The following is a 24,902-nucleotide window of genomic DNA, read 5'->3' on the forward strand; positions in this document are numbered from 1 at the left end:
ACATTTAAATGTGTTCTGCATCCTCCCTGAGAACTGAATTGAACCATAAGAAAAAAGAGAGCACAGCAATTACTCACAACAATATTATTTTAGTTCCTTCACAGCAATCATGTTAAAATATTAACTTAAAAACTGTACATAATGGAAATTGCAATTTTCTCACTGCCATATTGATTTTGCTTGTGACAAAATTAAGACAACTGAATGGAGGGATAGTTAAAAAGAGCAGTCATTACTCTGATTGCCGTTAACAAAATTAACATTGTTGGCATAATAAATGGATATTGCGGTAAAAATGTTATATTGCCATTAAACCTAATGGATATTGCTATTGCAAGTAATATTGCTATAACCAAATTGATATTGTTTTGTTCAGTTTAAATTGTCGTAAAATAAATAGATATTGTGCTGTCAACTTAATTTGTGTCACAAACCATGACCCAAATTTATATTGAACCAGAAAAACTCTATTATCTGTCCTCATTGCCTCATGTTTTTGCCTTTCATATTTTAAATGCTATTTTACCATTTGCTACCTTATATCTAAATGATATATTTAAATTAAAGCATGTTTTGTTTCTAGCCAGCATTTCCTACTTTAATTTTCTCCTGTTAATATGTTGTATCAAAATTGTTTACTTGATTACTGTATGAGATAAGACAAACATAATTTTGATTGATTAAAGGGTCTGTTTCTGCTGCAGAGCGCCAAATAAACCAATTATTTCAAAAATGTAATTTTTATATTGACTGCTCAATTTTGCTCCAAAATAACCGTTAAAATTGTTAGAATTACCTAAAATGCAATTGGTCCTGGTGGTTAAGTCAAATGTTACTGCAGTGTAGTTGTCAGCAGCTGTCAATCAAATAACCGTTATTTCGTGTTGCACCTAAAAATTGCTCAGCGATAACTAGTTAAATGGCGTTCTAACACCGAATTGAATGGGTGTTTTTAACCGGTTATTTTGAGATGCCTTTTAACTGGTTACTATAATATTGTCCTGTTTATGCTCCCAAGAAAATGGAGTTAATTTATTTACACCGTTTTTAACTGGTTATTTTTTTGCAGCAGAAACAGGCCCTGAGTGATTTGATATTTCACTATGAACCAATTGATATTTTCTTAAACTTAAGTGAAATACACAAACAAGTAAATTTTGGTTTGTTTTTTTACAGAGAAACGAACATTCAACAGCTTGCCAAGTCTCATGACTCAAGTTGCACGTGAAGAATTAAACCAACTGAGTGAAGATATTAAGGAATGCAATATCATTTATCTGCCACAGGTATTGCTGTAATTTAGCAAATAAATCTTGTTTAGTGACAATAAATGCAACAGGCTTATAGCATAGGCCCAATTAAACATCTATTTGGTCTTGATCTTGTAATTTAACTCTTGAGAGAATTGTAGCCAGCATTCAGACTTGTCTAAAGCTCTGTCTACACTATCAAACTTTATGTAACAACAAAAATGTGATGAGCTCATATGCTTTATGGACACGATGCCATCATATTAATACCATATTTGGACACATCACACTTTTTTTGTCATAATAGTTTGGTAGTGTAGACTGAGCTTTATTCAATTTATCCGGTGAATGACCAAATTTAATGAAATCCAGTGTGATTGAGGCTTAAGCAAACTGAATAGACATCTATATTTATCTGAAGTCTCGTTAGTTTATGTTCAACTTTTTTTGTGCTTGATAATGACAAAATACATGTTAACATATAATAAATATGATACATATATTTAATAAAAATGTATTATACTTTATCAAATTAATAATTTGAATTACTGATTTTAGCTTGGTTATTTGTTGACAATTTCATGCAAGGCCGAAATGATTAATTCTGCAGATTTTGAAATGGAAGGTTTTCAATTCATGGTAAACTATTGATTTATATTGTTTTTTATTTTGTATTAATTTAGAAAGAAGATGAGCTCAAAACTTGCCATAATCATGTACCATCTTTTAGGTTTAGATATTATCAAGGAGACTAGGGTTACCCTAACTATTGGTGCTGACATAAGTATAAGCCATTGTTTACCTTTGAGGTATTTTTGACTAATTTTGTACCTTGTGTTAATATCTGTAATGTTGGCAGGTATGCAGATGACACACAGCAAAAGACCAATAACATAGTCATAATTCTAAAGAATGTATTTAATGTCATTATTTTAATCAACATATAAAATATAAAATTAGTTCTATAATTGACTGTGCTAAACAGTTGGTAAATGCATAGCTCAAACACTAGTATTTAAACTAAATTTATTTTAATACACCTGAATAAATCCTTTCTGATTGGTTTATTTCATATTTGACAATACTGTACATGCGGTTCTAGCATAGTCAGCTTTTGTTGTGAACTCTTTGTGTTTGGTAATGCAACGCTGGTAACTGTTGCATGTCCAACAACTGTGGCCAAATTCTTTGCGCCATAATTGGTCTAGGGCCTAGTTTGCTACATTCACAGTAGGTGAAATGTTTTGTATTGGTGATTTATTGAAAGTTGAACTAGTTTATTGAACTGCTCTTTATAACTTCATTCCACTGAACATTCATTATTTCATTTATAGATTCCTACTGTTTTAAGGTAAAACCAAGTAATACAACTACTGATTAGAACATTATTGTTGTTATTGTTCAAAAACAAAATTAACCAATCAAATAGAAAGGATACACTTTGGTGTTGTCATATAATAATGATTATTAAATTCACTACATTTATCTTTGGTCTACTTAAGTAATTAACTTCGTATACTAATTGTATTGCTAAACAACCTTAAATTCTAGATAATATCATGTTTTGTTTTAACCACTGTTCATAGGACAGGAAGGAAAATTGGACTGGAACTACAACATAAAGTTTTTGTTTTGTGTTTTGACTGACACACTTATTTTAATTTACAATGTTTGTTTTTAATTAATTTTAGGAATAATTTTGTTAATGACAGTAAGACTTGAGTATATTAAAACAAAAAACATCTTTGAAAATCCTGAAATTAACAGGTTTCTTTTTGTTTTAGACCTATGACTATGGATTATATTCTTTGCAGGAATATCGAAGTTTCTTGCACATCTCACACAAATTGATATTATGACGTTCTCTATTGTATTCCCCTTCTGTTGGTTTAAGTGGACTCTAAAGGAAGTAGAAAAACTGAATTATACTAATGAAAAAAATTAAATGATGATGCAATTTATTAATCTTAATGTGTATGGTGTATGTATAGTGCTTTACATTTTGATTATATGTATATTTGTGTGTTATTAATAGTTTTTCAACAATAGTAATAATTTAATTCACTGCAGAAAAAACTGGGCAACAAGACAGTAGGATGTGCCAGTTTGTCCAATAAAAAGCTCCCCACATTATATTTAAAATGTGTGTTTAATACATTGTTGAGATATCCACCAATTGAAGATTAATGTAACCATATAGATACTGTACTCATTGAGGTTAAAACAACTTTTGCAGTTTTACTGTTTGTATCAGTGTAGTATGTTAACATTGGTTATACATTTCCCAACAACTCGCACTGAAGCACTGGCACATACATACAGGTTAAATATAGGGTAAATGAACAAAGCGTACGATAACAACTACTTTAATTGACTTTGTTAACCTTACCTGTTTGTGAGGGTACACATTTATCTTGCATTTTTTACATTGTTGTCCCATGTTAGCCCATGAATTGGCACTGCTCCAAGTTTGTCTACACGGTTGACATTTGAATTCTCCAAAAGCACGTTTTTTCCCTTGGTATGGTGTTTTTACCTAGTTAATGATAATTATTATTTACTTGTTTTTTTTTATTGTTTACTTGTTTTGGTAGATTGAAGTCCCACTAAACAAAAAATATACTATACTGTACCTCAGGCCGTGATTCAGTCTGACGTGTCTTAGACCGTGTTTTAGGAGGCATAGTGTTGCAGAAACAATTTATTAGAAATATTCTATTCTAATGATATTTGTCTGACGAAGCAGGTCTAGCAATCTGTAATCAAAACATGTTTTGAAAATAAAATAGAAATTGGAATTTCCAGAAACTGAAGTGTGAATAAGAAATGGTCCAATGAATTTCCACAAAAGCCTAATGAAACAGAGAGTACATTGTATTATAGCATGGAGGAATGTATATTTCCTCCATGATTATAGCATCAATTGTTGTCTCTTTGTTTATGTTGCTGCCCATTAATCAATATGATTTTGACATTTGATATGTTTTGATAGGCTTTACTAGCTTTTTAAAAATATAGTAGATGCGAGACATTTTTTGTAAAGATTTTTTATAACCAGTAAAACTGGTTCCTCCTCATGAAACAGTACTACATCAAGTTTTTAACACAGCATATTTTTATCATTTACTTTCAAAATTATATTTTACAAAATATAAAAAGATGGTTTGATTTAATGTGTTTATATAAACATTATTTATTTTAACTTTTTATAGTTTATGTCTAATGACCGAGTTCACTACAAGAGTGTTGGCACAAATGGTAAGTTAAATAATTATTTAAAATGAAATTACAAAGAAAAGAGTAAGGGCAGTTTTTAATTTGAATTTAAATTAATAAGTAAATCTCTAAGCACTTTTCTGGCATCTTTAGTGTTTACTGCACAGTTCAACCTTTAGATCCCAGGGTTCTCAAGTACTACATGCGCAGAATGACTGGCGTGATGCAGATAAAAACTACTAAAATTTATATTTATTACTGAATTTAATAGTCATTACTAAGTCATTAATTTTCTTTTTTTAGCATTGGATGAAAAACTAGGAGATACTCAATGTGTCATTACAGGTAAAACATTCATACTCAGTTACCTTACAGCAACCTTATACAACATTAACATATGTTGTCCACACAATGTGCTAGAAGTTACATTGGTTATGGGTTTAATTATACATAGTATACAAATAATTAATGTTTAAAGTCTGAGTTAAATTGAAAATAGATCTTCTATATAGTCCTTAACAATTGTTTTATTTTTTGTTTAAACTTTGTAGTTGGATATCTGTATTTTGATCAACTATTGGTTATTTTGGGTTTGAAGTCTGCCATGATTATCTAGTCTCAAGACAAACAATTTCTGAATACATTTTATATTTTAATATTAGACCATGAGACACAGATTATGCATAGACTTCAGAACAGTATCTTGGAGAGAAGTGCAGTCCTTCTGAAAGTGATGGATCTAGCGGCAGAGTTGGATTGGTAAATTTTGCTATTATTTATCATCAAATAAAATGCCAAGTTTTATTTGCGAATAGATGTGAAATTACCAATAAAAATAGCCAAAAATGTCTAATTCAATCAATTGAATAGCACTATGCAAAGAAATGCCATTGTGCAACTGCCTAATAAGGTATGTGCAATTTTCAGTGACAGATCCAGAATTTTGAAAATGGTAAAAGAAAATGTTGAACTGAACCTAATGTCTATTTTGCATTGTAATCTGTGGAATTTAACAATATCACGTTGCTTTGAAACTGCTGTTATGGCATGGTTCAATTAATTTCTTGTTAATTGATAGATATTTGTAATTTGATATTTTGACAGTTTATTAGCACTTACAGTGGCAGCTATGGAGAATAACTATGTGAGACCAGAACTAAAGACTGACAACATCATTGAGATATATGGAGGTCGTCACCCTTTGCAAGAAATATGTGTTGGAACTTTTGTGCCGAATGACACCTATTCTGGAGGCAGCCACAGAAAGATGAAGTTATTGACTGGACCTAATGCAAGCGGTAAAAGTGTTTATCTAAAGCAGGTAAAACAGTATACAATTAATGAGTGAGAATGTTTTATGAGTTGAAAGATTGGTTATATTTAATGACAGACTTTCAATAAATGAAAATGTTCTCCCTGCCAAATTCAACGAATACAGACTTTTAATTGTTTTATAAACACACCTACTTAAAGATAATTGTCCCATTGAAAAAAAAAATTTAATTTTTTTGTTGAATATGACATTATATATCCCATATAGTTATTCACTTTGACCAAAAATTTAATTGAAAAAAATATAATGATTTACCTGAAAAAACTGTAATTTAAATCCAAAAATAGTCAAATTGGCTGCCAGCCAATAGGTTTTTGGTTGAAATTAACCATTTATTTTGTATTTTTATAAGTGAAAACTATGGAAGTGAGTAGCTTTATTAAAACTACAAAATGGCCTATTCAAAGTTTGATTTTATTAATCTTCATTTTTCAATTTTTGGGGGACAATACATCTTTAACTGTTCTAAAGATAGCTTTTATTCAATCAATCCACTGCTATATGGAATAAGTTTCCATGCCATTTAAAAATATTTTGTTAAAAAAGAAGAATAAATATACAACTTGATTTATAGTTTACATGTTTTGTTTATTTCAGGTCGGCTTAATTGTGTTCATGGCACATATTGGTAGCTTTGTTCCAGCAGAAGGCGCAAGTATTGGTCTGTTAGATGGAATTTACACCAGAGTGCAAACAAAACAGTCTGTTTCTGTAGCCCTGTCAACATTTATGTTAGACGTAAATCAGGTAGGAAAAAAAATAGCTAATGATGGTAATGAAAGTATTGAGAAGAGATGCTTGTGTAAAGAGGGTAACCCTTCAAGGGCCTCTTTAATGAAATATATAAAAAGTAATTACAACAAACAATATGCATAATTTATATTTGAAATAAATCGCTAGTGCTTAAAGTAATATAATATAATAAGTTTTAAATTAGGCCTATGTAATAATAAGAATAATATAACTATATATAAGTACCAAGTACCTGCACTTGCACTGATGAAGGGCTGATGTTGCCCAAAAGCTCTGCTAACTTTTCTGGCTGTTTTACTTTATCGTTTTGATTTAGCTTTTCGCTTTTTTTTTGTATCTCCATTGAGATCCAGCCACTGATACCCACAGCATTGTAATTTTTTCAGTATTTTGCCTTTAGATTTATATATAAGAATATCTAAATAAAGCAATAAACTTGCAAAGGTTAATATTTTAATTCAAGTAAGATATCGCACTCTCTGAGACACACATATTTTTGTTCTAAATTTGTTTAATTGGTCAATTATTAGTAAGCCTACTTTTAAATCATGCGCACACTTCCACTTAAAAACTGTAACATTTAATTAACTTTAGCTTTGATATTTATCATCACAGATATCTCAGTGTATTCACCATTCAACAGCTAAGTCTCTGGTGATAGTGGATGAGTTTGGCAAAGGCACTCAAACTGAAGATGGAGTTTCTCTGCTATGTGCATGTCTTAAACATTGGCTTTATCAAGAGCAAGACTGCCCTCATGTACTGGTGTCAACACATTTTCATTGCATCCGTAAACAGCATCTTTTACCAGACTCACCTCAGCTCATGTATCAGGTAACAAATAGTAAATTCTCTAAAAAATTGATCATGCAACGGGACAAATTGAGGTCAAACATTTAAGGTAAAATCGCAAATAAGATGAGTACCCCAATTTACTGCATACTAATGTTCTATATAAATATTTAAAAGATAGCCAATGAAGATATACACTCAGCAAGAATAGTGGTGCTGCATATCTGAACAGTACTCTTATAATATAATTTGATTACTAAGTTTTACTACTATATTTTTTTTAAGATGATGGACGTAGCACAGATTATGAGCGAGATGATCTTTCTATTCCAGTTAAAAGAAGGTTGTGTTAGCCACAGTCATGCAAATCAAATTTCTAAGACTGTTGGTCTTCCAGAAGAACTTATTCAAAGAGGAATAGAAGTAAGGTTATAAATAACACTTGTATATTGGCCTATACCCACTGCACGCTAACATTGTAGCCAATTGCAGGGCTTAAGAATTGTGATGTTGAACATACACTGTCCTTATGAAAGCATTTCCATTTTATACCCCGATGATGTATGATTTGGGGCCTGTTGAATGGTAACATTATCTCAATTTTTGTTAACAGCATATCATCCAGAGGCAGATCCAGAAATTGTTGTAAACGGAAGAGCACTAACTAATATTAATAGATAACAAAAAGTAGTTCATAGTTTTATTTTAGCTGTCAAAAATAGAGGAGTGTCCCCTGTCATCTCCATCATTATTACCATATCATCGATCTCCATCAATATCATCATTATTATCTTTATAATCATCAGTTACCATTAGTATCTTACCTACCATCATCAATATCATAATCTCCACAATCTACATCATCTATTTGATCTTGATGAAGTACTTTTATTCTGATACAGTATTGGCTTTTTTTTTGCAGGTAACAAACCTAATTGCTGAAAACAAAGTAATTGAGCGTGCAGACACTGTGGACACAAAAAAACAGTTTAAACGAAGTGAAATGATAGTAAATGAGTTCCTTACACTTGATCTGGAAAAAGACACTCTGACAGACTTCTTACAAGATCTTGTGCTTCCTACTGCAAATAATATATTATAGTTGTTGGTTGTCAACATCTAATATAAACATGATTCTATAAGCTAGGCCTTACACTTTCCAATAACTTTCCAGCTAGATTAGGTTGTCCAGACGTAAGCCTTGAGTTTGATTCGGCCACCTAGAGATAATATTTGGTCTAATGTGGGAAAAGAAACTCGCTCTGCCCTTCCCCACCACCCTGTGGATCTATAAGTGCTGTATTTTAAACTTAAATGAGGATAATAGAGGACTAAAGTTTGTTTTTCACATTGTAGTTGTAGCCTCTTAAATATATAATTTTCCATTATTGAACAAAATCCACACCATGATGGGATAATTATTTTTGCACTTTTTCCATGGTTTTTGTATTTTTTCAACAATATTTGTATTGAATTTTTAAAATCAGATTATTGGTGGAATTATTACATCAGTTGTTAATTGTAAGTATATTTAATTACTTGAATTTGCCTGGAAATGCCTTTGATACATATTAATATTGGTTACATTTAATATGCATTATTGTAGAACAGTTAACTTATAGTAATAATATTACAGTACAGTACGATTAAACGCTATACTGTATGAAGATTCTGTGTTGAATATTTTGGTAAAAAAGTCATATTATATAAAAACAGTAAAACAATAATAATATACTATAATGTCACATCAAGTAAAACTGCGGTTTGAAGCCAACATAAGCATTCACAAAGTTATAGGTAGTATATAAGTTGCTTTTACGTAACTTTAAAAAAAGTCGACATAGCTGCTGATACAGAGTTCCCTTCAGTTTTGAGTTGCAATCTGTTCTTTTCATTAAAATACCTTGGCTCCAAGAAAATAAGAGTTGTTAATGTCAGTTAACTGTTGCATTAACATAATAAGTTGTACGATAAATATAAAAAAGTTTCCAGTAGGCCTAGCCTACATCCAATAAAAGTATTGATTTTAATTTGCACCTTCTTCTTTATTTCTGTTGTCTCAAACAAGAACATTTAGTTTACAACTCAAAGATAGTCCACAATGGAACAAGACTTTGTGGACTTTTTTTATACTTTGAGTTTGGATTGTAAGTAAAATAAGTACTAATTAAAAAATAACAAATATTTGAAAAACATTCTTTGTCAATTAATATCTATGCAACATGCATTTTTATAGAAAAAAACAAATCAGAATAAGGTTTGTAAAAACACTTGGATCAGAAAATAATAAAACTACAGTATTTTATTTAGTTCAAAAATCCTTTTTTTTATCTACACTGTGTGTGGTCGGTCAGAAAGTTTTTAAAAACTTCTACACCAATTGCAATTAGTTGTAGAGCGCCCTCGCCACAATAGAGTGACCATGAGATGTGCAATGAGTGTAATGATTTGTTCATACTTTTCATTATGCATGCGTTTGACCAATGACGATGGGCGTTATAATTATGATTAGGGGAAACCACTTCCGGGATATATACTACTGAAAACAACAGCGACAGGACGGACCGGTGCGATCGCTGCGGTTATGACAACGTAAAGGAAGGACGGCAGCTAGAATATCAACAAAAAAACAGTAGGCCTAGGCTAGGTTGGTAAGACATACAGCCGCTTGTTTAGGAAATAATCACAATGCCTCTTTTCCCGAAAAAGAAGAATGACAAAAGGGCGAAAGGGCCTGCCCTAACGGAAAACGAACAGGGAATCGCTCAGGCTACCGAACCCCCTTATGTGAATCAAAATGGTGGCGGTAATCGTGGCGTTGGCGGCGGGGGTACTCCCCATAAATCACAGCCTAGTATTCCACCGAGACAGGCCACTCCTGGTGGCGGTGTATATGGCACAGCTGAAATACCCCAGACCCGGCATGTCGCAAAGAAGCAATCTGAGCTAGTTTTCCATACACAGCTTGCACATGGAAGTCCAACGGGCAAGATAGGAGGTTTTACTAATGTAAGAGAATTGTACGAAAAAATTGGAGAAGCCTTCGGAATGTCACCAAAACAGGTACGTGGGAACATTTAGTAGTACTGTACTATACTAACTACACTAGACCTAATGTATTTTGTTAAATTTGAGCACTTTTTCCCATCAATCGGTAATATAATAAGAGTTGATTGAGAGTTTTTTTATTTGAAACTGCTGAAAATTATTTCGTCAATACAGTATATTGTGATTTTTGTTTTTTAGATTTTATTCTGCACCCTAAACACACACATTGTAGATATGACAAGGCTATTAGGAGGACAAATTGGCTTAGAAGATTTTATTTTTGCACACATCAAAGGACAAACTGACGAACTTGCATTTGAAAAAACCGAACAAGCACTCGGGCTAACAATTACGGACAATGGTGCTGGCTATGCATTTATTAAAAGGATAAAAGAACATAGCGTTATGGACAAGGATGACCGAATACATGTAGGTGATCATATCGAGTCAATAAATGGAAAAACGATGGTAGGATTACGTCACTTTGAAGTTGCGCAAGCACTTAAAAGCTTACCTGTCAACCAGAGATTCACGTTGGTCGTAACACAACCATTGAAAGCTTTCAGTAAGTTTATTTTGAAACTATATTGCGCTTAGGCAGTCAAATGATCAAGGTGCCATAGTTGAAGGTCAACTGTGGTCAATCAAATAACCAATAACATTAGTATTTTGCATTGCAGCTAGTGGTCAATCAAATAACAAATCACAGTGTAGTATTTTGCGTTGCAGCTAGTGGTCAATCAAATAACCAATCACAGTATAGTATTTTGCGTTGCAGCTAGTGGTCAATCAAATAACCAATCACAGTATTTTGCGTTTCAGCTAAACGTTACACACCGATAACCAGTTAAATGGTGTTCCAACACCCAATTGATTGAGCGTTTTTTTTTAAATGCCATTTACAATCAGTATCCAATTATTTATTTTTTAGTCCTTTTCTGAATGTACTGTATTTTAGGTTATTTTTTCACACACCATTAACAGGGTATTTGCTCGTAATAAAACAGAAACATTCCTCTACTGTATCTAGTACTAGTAGTATGTTGTTATTGCACCTGCTGATAATATTATTAATACAAGAATTGCAGATCATATCTCATGAATGCTTAAATAATGGACACAATGAATAGTTTCCCAGTTAAAATATTTGAACTAAAACTGAATTAAATGAAAATAACATTATTTTTAGTCGTTCATGGCATCTTTATCATTCGCAAAAAGTTAAGACGACGGAATCTCACACTAAGCTCCGCCCGCTTTGTTAAAGCTCATGCATAAATTATTCATGAGCACCATCCTACGGTATGGCTTCCCGTTGTGTTTCGTATTAAAGTCCCTATTGGTACAGTACTGCAAAGTGACATCAGACAAGAAATCTGTAATTAGTAAAATATGTGAAATAAATGTGTCAGAATAAAATTAAATATTTACAAATAAGTTCAATTATTGTTAATGATATGAGTACTTTAGTATTAATACGGTACTACAGTGCTGTATACATTAGTTAGGCACATTTGAGTAGATTAAAAATCAACAATATTTGTGTTGAAATTGTAATTTGATAAATATTGATTGTGTTTACCACTATGGTATAGTTATGATCTGTTGGGTTTATTCATGCATATTTTTGATCTGAGGGCTATCACGTTTGATTTTTCTGTTTGTACTCATGCATGCAGTGTGTGTAATAGATGAATTGCTCATTTATCAATTACCGTTCATTATTTAAAGGAGTTTGTAAGGTAAATAATCGCATGACCTTTACTGTATGAGATAGCTTGAATGAATGATTACTCATACATAAATTAAGTTATTATATAAATTACAGTACTACAGCATGGATTCTTTACTACCAGAAAATCCAAGCTGAATAATTAAATAAAAGATAAAACAAACAAGGGTAACTTTGGATTACAGTAAGAGACAGAACAATTTTGATTGAAACTTTCAGGAATCTGAAAAGGATCAAATACTGTATATCGAAACATCAATACTGAACAGTATTGAAAGTTACGCATTGTTTTTATTAAGTATACTACACACTAAAAAGAACGTGTTAACTTAAGTTTCACTAACATTTAACTGTATTTAAAAAAAGGTATTGACAAGCCGGAAAAATTGCCACTTTTTAATATCGTTTTTTTTAAATTGATTCTAATTGCATTATCAACATCAATAGAGTAGTTAAACTCAGACAAAGGATACACTTGATTTAAATAGCTTGTTATTGTTCATGATTGCAATTATAACTACTTGCTTTTATTACCATTGTATTGCCAATAATCTCTCATTTAAAAGGGTCATTTCATAGTATATGCCACTTAAGGAAAAGACTTAGTAGTATCATCAGGTAGCACTGGTTTATGGGCTTGTTTCTAACAGAGAAATCTTATTAATTAGTAATAGAGCGCTAATATTTGCTAAATCTTACAAATTGTTTACAATGCAGAGTGGAGCTTCAGGTTGGTGGTAAACTTGCCTTAAAATTCTAAGGTTCAGGGTTCAGTCCTGACTTAGTGATACAACTCACGACTCTTTCTACTCCATTTCCTACAGTAAGCATAAAGTTAGACTTTACAGTTTCTGTAATTATTGGGAAGTTCGTTGCTGTTTGGGCATGTTAAAGGCAGCTAACATGCTGTACAGGTACAGTACTCACTGTAGGGACAATATCTACAACAAAGGGGGAAAATACTGACCCATACAGTTACACAGTAGGCCTACAGTAGTTCATTTAGGGATTATTGTACAGTACTTTTACATTTACATTACATTACATTTACTGTAGACAGTAGGTAATTATTTTTACCAGTAGTAACAGTACCTAGAAAAACCAAAATGTATCTATTTCTTGAATGAAAATTGAAAGTACAGTACTGTAATATTCAAGTACAGTACTGTAATATTCAAGTACAGTACTGTAATATTCAAGTACAGTACTGTAATATTCAAGTACAGTTTGTTTTGCAGAGAAATGGAATGTACTCTTATTATAATATCAGTAATTTCAATAAAACCTGATCATAGTAGACAAGCTGACTGACTAATGGCAACCTGAATAACTAGCCTTGAGTTACTATTATGATAATTGCAAACTAAATGAAATCATTTTATGCTACTGTATAAGGAAATAACTGGTTAAAAATATTGGAATAAATTGCCTCTATTTTCTTGGCAGGTGAAACGGGACAAATTTCAGACAGATTAATTGGCATTTTTAAAATGGTTAAAAAAACATCCAATTAACCATGTAGTTAACCAATTATATTTATCAATATGAATTATTAGCTGCAAGGCAAATTAATGGTATGATTTGCTCTTTTGTTATTACTGTACTGTAGGTTCATGTCGTGCACTACTAGTACTGTATATCAAAATTTGACTTACTGTACTGTATGCCAGAACAAAATCGACTAAACTAAACTGTTTCTACACAGATTAAAGATACTTGACCACAGCTCAAAGTAACACACAGTATAATAACATATGTTGACATACTGTACAGTATGTGCAGTTGAATTCAGTTGATTTGTACTTTTCTGGAATAAGGAACTACACTGTATAATTGCAATTTAAATTTCTATAATGTGCAGTATGCGATGATTATTTTGATGTCAACATAAGCGCTCACCACACACTTGATCTTTTCACTTCCATCCAGTTGCTCAATAGTTGACATTGGTTCTGTACCGCAACTACTTGTAGTTCATTTTAGTTGAGTTGAAACGTCTTTCAGTTCCAGGTCAACATACTGTAAGCCTACCTTATAACAAAAATGGTTTTATATTTCTTGGCAACAAGCAATTCCGTGTGATGGTACAAAATTTAATTAAGCGGTTTTTTTTAAAATTCTTTTTTCATTTAGCATTTAACTTTATTAAATACTAATGATTAGAAGAATAATAATATATATACAATTATTTACATTAAGTTAAATTTATTTTTGAAGCTCAAATTCAGCCAAGATCAGCAGCCAAACCACCCACTGCACCAACTGATGGCAAAGTAAAAACTGGTAAAGAAACCTTAAGGCTACGAAGCACGGGGCAAGCAAAAATTGAAGCCATTGTAAGTATTGGAGAATGCAATAGGGACTTTTTGATTTCCTTTTCGACAACCAGTGGTAGCACCTTGTGCACTAGATTTCTTTTTGTTTTGTTTGTTTTATGGTTTTACCACACACAAAGTATAATAAACTTAAGTGAAATAATAAATAAATAATAATAATATAAAAAAGGTAAGTGTGTTGATGGGGGCCATAAAAAGTTTAATAATAATAAACTTAATGTGTCAAGAATGCACATACAATGGAATTCCTTGTTGCATTGACATATATATATGTTTTTGTACTATGAGTTCTTAGATTAAGATTTTTTTTTCTTTTGCTATGGATATATTATGTCATCATGGTATTCCGAAATAAAAAAATGAATGAATGAATTTAAAGCCATACATTTACTGGCGTGTCCACTTGAATTAAAATGTTTGTACATGAGGTGTACCTGGCGTATCCGGACAACTACCCCCTGGACAATTACCAACCGGAAAACTACCACCCGGACAATGACCCCCCTAGGACAACTACCACCCAGACAATTACCCCCTAGGACAACTCCCACCCGGACAACTACCCCCTAGGACAACTACCCACTAGGACAACTACCCTCCTAGGAAAACTACCCTCTAGTCCAACTGCTATGCCCCTAGGACAACAACACCTCCTGAACAACCACACCTATATCATGACACCTACACCTTAGGTTATAATTACGATCTTGTAAAACTTACTGAACTTCAAAACATAGGGAGAGAGATTGATCTTAAATGAAAGCTTTTGAATTTTTTAATATGCGTATTTTCCTAGCGAGTAGCTAGAGTGTAGTTTTCCTAGGGGATAATTGTCCTAGGGGTAGTTGTCCTAGGGGGTAGTTGTCCTAGAGGGTAGTTGTCCTAGGGGGTAGTTGTCCTAGGAGGTAGTTGTGCTAGGGTGTAGTTGTCCTAGAGGGTAGTTGTCCGGGGCGTAGTTGCCCTAGGAGGGTGATTGTCCAGGGGGTTATTGTCCGGGTGGTAGTTTTCCGGGTGGTAGTTGTCCAGGGGGTAGTTGTCCAGGGGGTAGTTGTCCTAAACCCGTACCTGGATAAGTACTGTAGACTACCACCCATGTACAGTAGACGTGAATCATTCACTCAAATCTGAATAATAATGTGATTGGGGCCAATGTCTATCCAGGTAAAATCGGCATTTTGCAAACACCACTTCTGGTCTGTGTATTACAGTATATTGTACATTCCGTAAACATATTATTACAGGATATAAATAGCTTCTAATACTTCCTTTGAAGGTGTATCATACTACTATTTACCAGGTTTACAGTTACATATAGTTTATACAACCAATCAAAACAACAACTATCGCACTATATTACCAGCAATTTCCTCCAAATTAAAAGCATAAAATCTTCCCACGCAATGCAAATACGTAAACGCATCGCAAGCAATTTAAGCAACCATGATGCAATGGATCATCCGAACTGTGCGTTGTGCCTACATCATTGCGTTGTGTCCACTTCATTGCGTAATTGTATCCAAATGGGAACCAATGTTTAATCTTACTGTAGTTTTGTTTCCTTTTGTTTGTTTTGAATTGTTCTTTGTTTTTGTAAATTAAATATTTTATTTTTATGGATAATGATAATATTATATTGTTGCAATGAAAGGTGTTTTGAGCTCCATATTTGGTAATAAAATTGGAAACTCACCTAAAATGAAAACCAGACATTTGGGCCAGCCTAGGGTGTTCATAATCTATATTAATCTATTGTACCATGCATGAATTGACTATTATTATTTAACTATTGTATTGTATGCAATGTTCCATTGTACAGAAATACTATAAAGTTGCATTCATTAATTCAAACAGTCAGAAAGAATACTTATTGTGAAGTTAGTATTTCCTTAAACACTAAAAAGGTATATCATTATCAGTTGGCCAAATGAATACTGTAATACTATAATAATGAATAGTTGATACAGTAAAATCAGTTAAACAATTATGTTTAACCAGTTTTTTAATTCGTTCCTGAAAACACTAAGCCCTGTTTAGAAAACATGCCCACTGTTCCAAATTTTACATAGAAGGTGTTTTAATGTTCTTTGTAATTTGTTGATGTTGACTAAACCAACTACTGCACAGCTACAGTAATTGAATTGGAGTTAATATTTATGTAACTAATATTGCCATAGGCTTTACATAGGAGACCTGTGGTGTTTTGTTAATATTTAACACAGGGTTTAACACAGTAACTGTGGAGTACTCATGGAGATTAAAAAAGGTGTTCAGACCCAATTAAATTTGCTAAATCCGAGTATTTAAAACAAAAGTTTTAGCATCAGGGGCACACGGTACATCTTATTATTACTGCAGTAATATCACTGATTACTGTCATGTTTGTTCATTGGCTGGGATCTACAGAATGTCACTGACCGAGAAGTAGCATTTCTATATCCATGGTTAATCTGACCTGCTGCTTCGTGGTGAGCTATTTGCGAACACTAAATCCGCTGTCTTTTTCAGACGCAATTAACAATTTTGTACGCTGCGTACAAATCTCTACAATTAAGCTGCAAGTTTGAACAGTTCTTTACTGTAATTCAGGACATAACGCTTGATCCAGGTCCCTGGATTGGAAGGTTTAAACTGGAAATAATCTAGCTTACATTTTGTGTACGTGCTAAATAGTAGCAACAGTACACGGCATGGCAACTGACTTAGCAAATACTGTATGGTGTTTCCTATAATAGTACAGTAGCTCAGTAACTATGCTTTACATACTGTCGTCTCTATCTTTGACTGTAAACAATACAATGTATATTGATCTCATAATAAACCTGCTGCAAATGTGCTTAATAGGGTCAAGTGTCATAAAGTATATATTTGTATTTCAAAGTCTACTGATTAAAACTGTGCACTTTAAACTAAATATAAATCACCAACAAAATTTAGAACAAAGATTTTAATTTTATGTGAAAAAAAAGATGAATTACTTGTACTCATAAACATTCATTTTTTTGTATACTATTCTTGACATTTAGTGTCATACCATGGATACCTGACTGTAACTATGGGATAATTATAATTAAGTTCCATTGAATCAGACGCAGATTTAGGTGGGATACAGGCTTTAGCCCTACCTAAAATTTAACAGCCATGTCTTTTAAAAATAAAATAACTATTTTTATTTTTCTGCAACCCGGCGGATCGTTTTTATCATTAATTATGAAATATTTAGCCCTCCCTAATATATAATGCTGGATCCGCCCATGTGAATTAACATAAATTAACATTTTAAAGATATCAAAATACAGTGTGTATATGATATGGCCTGTTCCCCTGTTTCTTGGTAAGCAACAAAACTACTTGCTCATTGTGAAGGTTTAGATTAAAACAATGCTTATGAAACATGTATGAAGCAGACTATACTGTGTGGTATGATACATTGTTTGTTCAGACTTTGCAAATAAATTTATTGAATATCTGATTAAAAATGTACATGTATATATTAACAAAAGATGGTAGAGTTATATTGATTTTTTCCTTTTGCACTTTTCAGCCCTTAGAATGGGAAACAAGAGCTGTAAAGAGAATTGATGATTTATTGGAGTCATTCATGGGAATAAGAGATGAAGAATTGGGTAAGAAAAATCTTACATTTTATTTACTTGAAATTTATCATATTTAAATATATACTAAAATGAATGAAAGGCAACATTGTAACCAAACGCTATTGAGGGGTTACTCCTACCATGGAGGAAATATACATTTTCTCCATGCTCCTACAGTATACAGTAAAAGGATACTTTTTTTGGTTCCAAAGATACTGTAGTCGGTATTTTTTATAGAAAGTTTGGGTTCTCATTGGATCTCATAGTGAATGAAATGTATGAAATTAAATGTTTACCTATTAAGTGTGTTAGAATTATTTTTATTCTGTACGATCTTGATCAGTAACATGTGAAATTACAGCAGAAGTTTGATCATAGTGTTAAAACATATATAGATCATTTGCAGTGACGTCACATTTTCAGCCATCTTGGTAGTATGTAGACAAACATCTACTGACCTGTATTTATTAACACAGCTTGTATGAACAAGATGGCGCAATGGTAAGAAGGCTTGTGTGTCACAAGTTTGAGACCTACCTCGTCCTTCAAATTGGATGTTTAGCCATTGACATTTTCTCCATGCTCCTACAGTATACAGTAAAAGGATACTTTTTTTGGTTCCAAAGATACTGTAGTCGGTATTTTTTATAGAAAGTTTGGGTTCTCATTGGATCTCATAGTGAATGAAATGTATGAAATTAAATGTTTACCTATTAAGTGTGTTAGAATTATTTTTATTCTGTACGATCTTGATCAGTAACATGTGAAATTACAGCAGAAGTTTGATCATAGTGTTAAAACATATATAGATCATTTGCAGTGACGTCACATTTTCAGCCATCTTGGTAGTATGTAGACAAACATCTACTGACCTGTATTTATTAACACAGCTTGTATGAACAAGATGGCGCAATGGTAAGAAGGCTTGTGTGTCACAAGTTTGAGACCTACCTCGTCCTTCAAATTGGATGTTTAGCCATTGATCTGTTTATCTCACAAAATGAATTACCCATCCTATTCTTTCCATAGCCGGTATCCATTGATCTCTTTCTAATTCTCCTCCAAATAATCAATTTTCTAATTCATCATTTATTTCTTTCAGCTGGAACAATGGTTGATCTCGGTAAAGACAAGAAATCACCTATTGAATTTCAAACAGCGCTTAACCAACAACTTGGTGATTTTGAATTTCCAGACGATATTATATTTGATATATGGGGTGCTATTACAGATGCTAGGGCCGGAAGAATATAGAACCTAGTTTAATGAAGCACACCTTGCATGCATGCACTCGGTTATCAACCCATGATTCCAGCCATAATAATACTAAATCTTATTAAGTGTATTCTAAATTCTATTATCAGTATATACTGTACTACAATCGGTGGCTATGGATGCATTTTCACCAGTGGACCCTAGTAAAAGTTTTGATGTAATGTAGTCCATGATAGGCCCATGTCTAAACAAAAATCATGAAAACCATTACAATCATTGATACCATTGATTAGTATTTTCATTGGACATGGTTAGAGAGTGACCTTTATTTAAGGTTATTTTTTATACAATTCTCTTCTATCTACAGAGACATAAATAAAGGTTAAAGGATTTAACATTAATATTAGTTATGGCTTTTTAGGGGGAACGAGAAGACATTAGGAAAAGAGGAAAAACAAGGACCAAAGTAGCTTTATATTATGTTCATTTTTTTTTTATGGTCATTTTAATTTTTGCCGATCTAATCTTGTATTATTTTGATTGTGAAAAGTATTTCTGTACTTCATTAATCATGGAGGTACAGTACTGGTTTATTTGATACTGTACGTGCTGTGCATTAAAGCATATTTTAATACTTTGATGTACTGCCTGTAAACAGTAGGTAATGACCCATATGTACTTATCTTTAAATGTGTTGTACTAGTTGCTTTCAGTTGTACATGTAATCATTGAAACAAATTGAGTTTTGTTTCAGTTTTAAAATTCAAATTTGTTAATATCGCATTCACTACAATATAATTAGAGACAAAATATTTGGTTTGTTATAACTACTAAATAAAATAACTCTAGCAATATTAATAATCCAAGGTTATAGTAATATATAATCAATGTTTATTTAAATTTTAGTTCAGGCTATAATAAACTAAAAATGATATACATTAATGGTTTTTTTGTGTTAATTTTAATCCCAATATTTACTATATTTTTGTTTTAGAGGTAGGTAGATTAACAACATTTCATTTCCATTTAAAATAAAAATCTTAATAATAAGTTTTCAATATTATGTATTAATTTTAGTTATGAAATTTACTTATAAACGTAATTATAATTTTTTTTAAAGAATATTTTACGTGTAAGATACTTTAGTGTTTAGTTTATGTTCAGTACAATAAATGTCAATATTTACTTAAACATATATAGTTTCCTTAATTAACACAATTACTGTATTTGTAAGATATTATAATATTCATTAACATCTTGTACATAGATATTGTGTTTGACTGTACTATAACTGTTATTAAAATTTACAAAATGTGTGAATTAAAATAATAATGTTAGTTTTAACAATGTAAATGTATGATAGTCAACATTCCCAAAACCAGATGGAAACCTAGAAAATGTGTGTATGCTGAATTGTACTCATTTATAGCCTAAGTTTTAGTCATAATGAAAGTTATTAAGTGTGTTGATATAACTGCTAGTTACACATATTACCAGTATACACGCTTATGCTAGGGAAACACAAAAACTATATTGAATTCCACATTCTGGAAATGTTTATTGACTTAAGCGAAATACTTAGTGTTTGTGAATAAGGCCACAGGATGCCCTAAATTGTAAAAATGTACCTATACCCATAGAACATGATGCATTGTGTATACAAGTAATTATTTTTAAATACAGTAGAACTCCTATTAAAGAAGTGTCTCCTTAATAGGGGTTGACTGTAGTGTTAAAATATATCTCATCTTGTTTGTTTCACAGGAAAGTACTCCTTAATAGAAGTGTCCCAAATGGTTCTACTGTATTATGGTAGTTTCAAAACATTTTCTAACAACACTGCTGAGATCACAAAGTAATGGTATCAGGAAAATAGTAAATTTGTAATTAAAAGATGTTACTACTATTGAATTATTAGATAAAACAGTACAGTAACCATGTAATCTAATAGGCAGCTGTTTAAATGATTTAAGTGTAAAGGTCAATTTCAAGTTAATTTTTACAAGTTATGTATCAATATCATTAGCTTTTGTGTACATTAGTAAAATAATATTGGTTTTATTAGGATAATTGTAGGATGATTAGCACTGTACTTCTCTTCTTAAAGAGGAATTATGTTTGAAATTGTTGATATAATATATAAATCCATTTATAACCTCTTTTTGTTCATAAAAGCGTTGTGAATAAACCATTCATTTTTTAGACTGGTGCTAGGAAGGGAGAAACAAGTTTTTAAAGAGATGAATAGACAATATATAGAGGGCACTGTAACATAAATTGAAACAACTTAAATTGATACTGGCTGTCAAAAAGGTCAATTTGTAGTACAGTACAGAATACCATATAGAAATAGGACACTTGGGACCTTGCTTATCAACAAATAAAAAAATGAATATTGCAAATATTCCTAAGAAAATGTGCATTTAACGTAAAATGAGTAATTTTATGTAATATCTTTTCATAAACTCAATTTAACTGGTTCAATTTGTTGTTTTTTTTAATGCACTATCCAGTTTGAAATGAAAGTCTATATCACAACGATGTAATTTACTGCTCATTGGGAAAAGTGGAATTAAGCTATTAAACTAATAATTATATATGTCATTCCTATCATGCCATACATTCCACTTAATTAGCAGCGAGTAATAATATAAATTAATATATTTTATGTTAATTATGTAATTCCAGATTATGAATTAAATTGTATGTCTTGATTTTTTATTTGTTTTGTACTTTTTATTTTTAATCTTGGAACAGACAGCGACTATATAGTATATCAAATTCTTTTTCTTGACATAATGTGGTTGTATGACACCATATGATGTAATATGGCAATATACAGGCATGGGTTGCAATATTGGTGCATAATTTTTTGGGTGAATTTGAAGGGATGTTGTTGAAAAATTGGCAAATTTGGACCATTTTATTTCTCAACATAAAGTGGTTCTATGGCACCATATATTTAGCAATATATGGGCACGTATTGCAATGCTAGTGCATAATAACTGCATTTTAAAAGTCCATATTTTGGGTGAATTTGCAAAAAATCCCTGTACTATAGTACAGGGATTTTGTCGAAAAATGGGCAAATTTTGATTACTTTATTTCTCAACATAAAGTGGTTCTATGGCACCATATGATGTAATACGGCAATATATGGGCACGTATTGCAATGTTAGTTCATAATAACTGCATTTTAAAAAGTTCATATTTTGGGTGAATTTGCAAAAAAATCCCTGTACTGTTATTACTGCCCTGTCATGAAAGAACGACTCAACTGACACATTTTTCAAAAATCCCTTTTCTAACTTTTTGGGCTATTTAGGGAATGATACAATATTCAGATATTCAAAATATTAACTAGAAATATGAAATTTAAAAATCAAAATACCACTTAATTACAAGTGTGTGTTACTATTGTCACCAAAGACTAACTCAACTACAAATGCCATGAAAGACTCACTCAAATGACATATTAATACTTAAAAGTAAAAATACAAGAAACATGAAAAACAATTTTCGAAAATTTCCCTGTACTATAATAGTACAGGGATTTTTTCAAAAAAATGGCAAATTTTCGACCTTTTTATTTTTCGATAAAACTGGTTACTATAGCACAATTAACATGCGCAGAACCCATTAGTCGACTCTGTGCATGTTTATTATGCTATAGTAACCATTTATGTCAAAAGTAACCACTTTTGACATAAATGGTTACTATAGCATAATAAACATGCGCAGAGTCGAATAATGGGTTCTGCGCATTTCAATTGTGCTATAGTAACCATTAATGTCAAAACTGGTCTATAGCACAATTGACATGCGCTGAACCCATTATTCGTCTCTGCGCATGTTTATTATGCAATAGTAACCATTTATGTCAAAAAATAAATTGGTCGAAAATCGGCCATTTTTCAAAATTTCCCTGTACTATAGTACAGGATTTTTTTCAAAAAAATTGCCAATTTTCGACCTTTTTATTTTTCGATAAAACTGGTTACTATAGCACAATTAACATGCGCAGAACCCATTAGTCGACTCTGCACATGTTTATTATGCTATAGTAACCATTTTTGTCAAAAGTAACCACTTTTGGCATAAATGGTTACTATAGCATAATAAACATGCGCAGAGTCGAATAATGGGTTCTGCGCATTTCAATTGTGCTATAGTAACCATTAATGTCAAAACTGGTTACTATATAGCACAATTGGCATGCGCAAAACCCATTATTCGTCTCTGCGCATGTTTATTATGCAATAGTAACCATTTATGTCAAAAAATAAATGGGTCGAAAATCGGCCATTTTTCGAAAATTTCCCTGTACTATTATAGTACAGGGATTTTTTTTAAAAATGGCCAATTTTCGACCTTTTTATTTTTCGATAAAACTGGTTACTATAGCACAATTAACATGCGCAGAACCCATTAGTCGACTCTGCGCATGTTTATTATGCAATAGTAACCATTTATGTCAAAAAATAAAAGGGTCGAAAATCGGCCATTTTTCGAAAATTTTCCTGTACTATAGTACAGGAATTTTTTCCAAAAAATGGCAAATTTTCGACCTTTTTTTTCGATAAAACTGGTTACTATAGCACAATTAACATGCGCAGAACCCATTAGTCGACTCTGCGCATGTTTATTATGCTATAGTAACCATTTATGTCAAAAGTACACTTTTTACATAAATGATTACTATAGCATAATAAACATGCGCAGAGTCGAATAATGGGTTCTGCGCATGTCAATTGTGCTATAGTAACCATTTATGTCAAATATGGTTATGATAGCACAATTGACATGCGCAGAACCCATTATTCGACTCTGCGCATGTTTATTATGCAATAGTAACCATTTACGTCAAAAAATAAAAGGGTCGAAAATCGGCCATTTTTTGAAAATTTCCCTGTATTATAGTACAGGAATTTTTTCAAAAAATGGACCTTTTTATTTTTTGATAAAACTGGTTACTATAGCACAATTAACATGCGCAGAACCCATTAGTCGCCTCTGCGCATGTTTATTATGCTATAGTAACCATTTATGTCAAAACTGGTTACTGTAGCACAATTGACATGCGCAGAACCCATTATTCGTCTCTGCGCATGTTTATTATGCAATAGTAACCATTTATGTCAAAAAATAAAAGGGTCGAAAATCTGTCATTTTTCAAAAATTTCCCTGTACTATAGTACAGGGATTTTTCAAAAAATGGCAAATGTTCGACCTTTTTATTTTTCGATAAAACTGGTTACTATAGCACAATTGACATGCGCAGAACCCATTATTCGACTCTGCGCATGTTTATTATGCAATTATAGTAACCATTTACGTCAAAAAATAAAAGGGTCGAAAATCGGCCATTTTTCGAAAATTTCCCTGTACTATAGTACAGGAATTTTTTCAAAAAAATGGCCAATTTTCGACCTTATAATTTTTCGATAAAACTGGTTACTATAGCACAATTAACATGCGCAGAACCCATTAGTCGCCTTTGAGCATGTTTATTATGCTATAGTAACCATTTATGTCAAAACTGGTTACTGTAGCACAATTGACATGCGCAGAACCCATTATTCGCCTCTGCGCATGTTTATTATGCTAATCAAAATAATATTATCTACACACGTG

General features: G+C 31.9%; 3 protein-coding genes across 4 annotated transcripts in view; 2 read left to right on the forward strand and 1 right to left on the reverse strand.

Annotated features, from left to right (window-relative positions):
- LOC144845527 (mutS protein homolog 5-like) overlaps nucleotides 1-9,374 on the forward strand; it is a 63,696-nt gene extending 54,322 nt beyond the window's left edge. For both annotated transcript variants that reach the window (XM_078702918.1, XM_078702919.1), the window contains 10 exons: nucleotides 1,177-1,286; nucleotides 1,809-1,889; nucleotides 4,463-4,508; nucleotides 4,770-4,811; nucleotides 5,129-5,225; nucleotides 5,571-5,787; nucleotides 6,397-6,546; nucleotides 7,168-7,386; nucleotides 7,630-7,767; nucleotides 8,267-9,374. In XM_078702918.1, coding sequence (XP_078559044.1) covers nucleotides 1,177-1,286; nucleotides 1,809-1,889; nucleotides 4,463-4,508; nucleotides 4,770-4,811; nucleotides 5,129-5,225; nucleotides 5,571-5,787; nucleotides 6,397-6,546; nucleotides 7,168-7,386; nucleotides 7,630-7,767; nucleotides 8,267-8,446 — 1,280 coding nt within the window. In that variant the 3' untranslated portion in view covers nucleotides 8,447-9,374. The remainder of the gene's footprint in view (nucleotides 1-1,176; nucleotides 1,287-1,808; nucleotides 1,890-4,462; nucleotides 4,509-4,769; nucleotides 4,812-5,128; nucleotides 5,226-5,570; nucleotides 5,788-6,396; nucleotides 6,547-7,167; nucleotides 7,387-7,629; nucleotides 7,768-8,266) is intronic.
- Nucleotides 2,399-4,019, reverse strand: LOC144845531 (zinc finger CCHC domain-containing protein 24-like). Its single transcript, XM_078702923.1, has 3 exons — nucleotides 3,884-4,019; nucleotides 3,640-3,786; nucleotides 2,399-3,150 (listed from the first exon to the last, which is right to left on the reverse strand). The coding sequence occupies exons 1-3, from the start codon at nucleotides 3,932-3,934 to the stop codon at nucleotides 3,043-3,045; spliced, it is 306 nt and encodes a 101-aa protein (XP_078559049.1). The 5' UTR covers nucleotides 3,935-4,019; the 3' UTR covers nucleotides 2,399-3,042.
- A 494-nt stretch (nucleotides 9,375-9,868) lies between the features above and the next one.
- LOC144844580 (PDZ domain-containing protein GIPC3-like) lies at nucleotides 9,869-21,989 on the forward strand. The gene is made up of 5 exons (XM_078701553.1): nucleotides 9,869-10,407; nucleotides 10,591-10,957; nucleotides 14,342-14,460; nucleotides 18,002-18,083; nucleotides 19,156-21,989. Exons 1-5 carry the CDS (start codon nucleotides 10,033-10,035, stop codon nucleotides 19,305-19,307), a joined length of 1,095 nt encoding a protein of 364 aa, XP_078557679.1. The 5' UTR covers nucleotides 9,869-10,032; the 3' UTR covers nucleotides 19,308-21,989.
- Nucleotides 21,990-24,902: the final 2,913 nt, after the last annotated feature.

Source organism: Antedon bifida, chromosome 6, assembly GCF_963402885.1.
Source record: "Antedon bifida chromosome 6, ecAntBifi1.1, whole genome shotgun sequence".
Taxonomy (NCBI): domain Eukaryota; kingdom Metazoa; phylum Echinodermata; class Crinoidea; order Comatulida; family Antedonidae; genus Antedon; species Antedon bifida.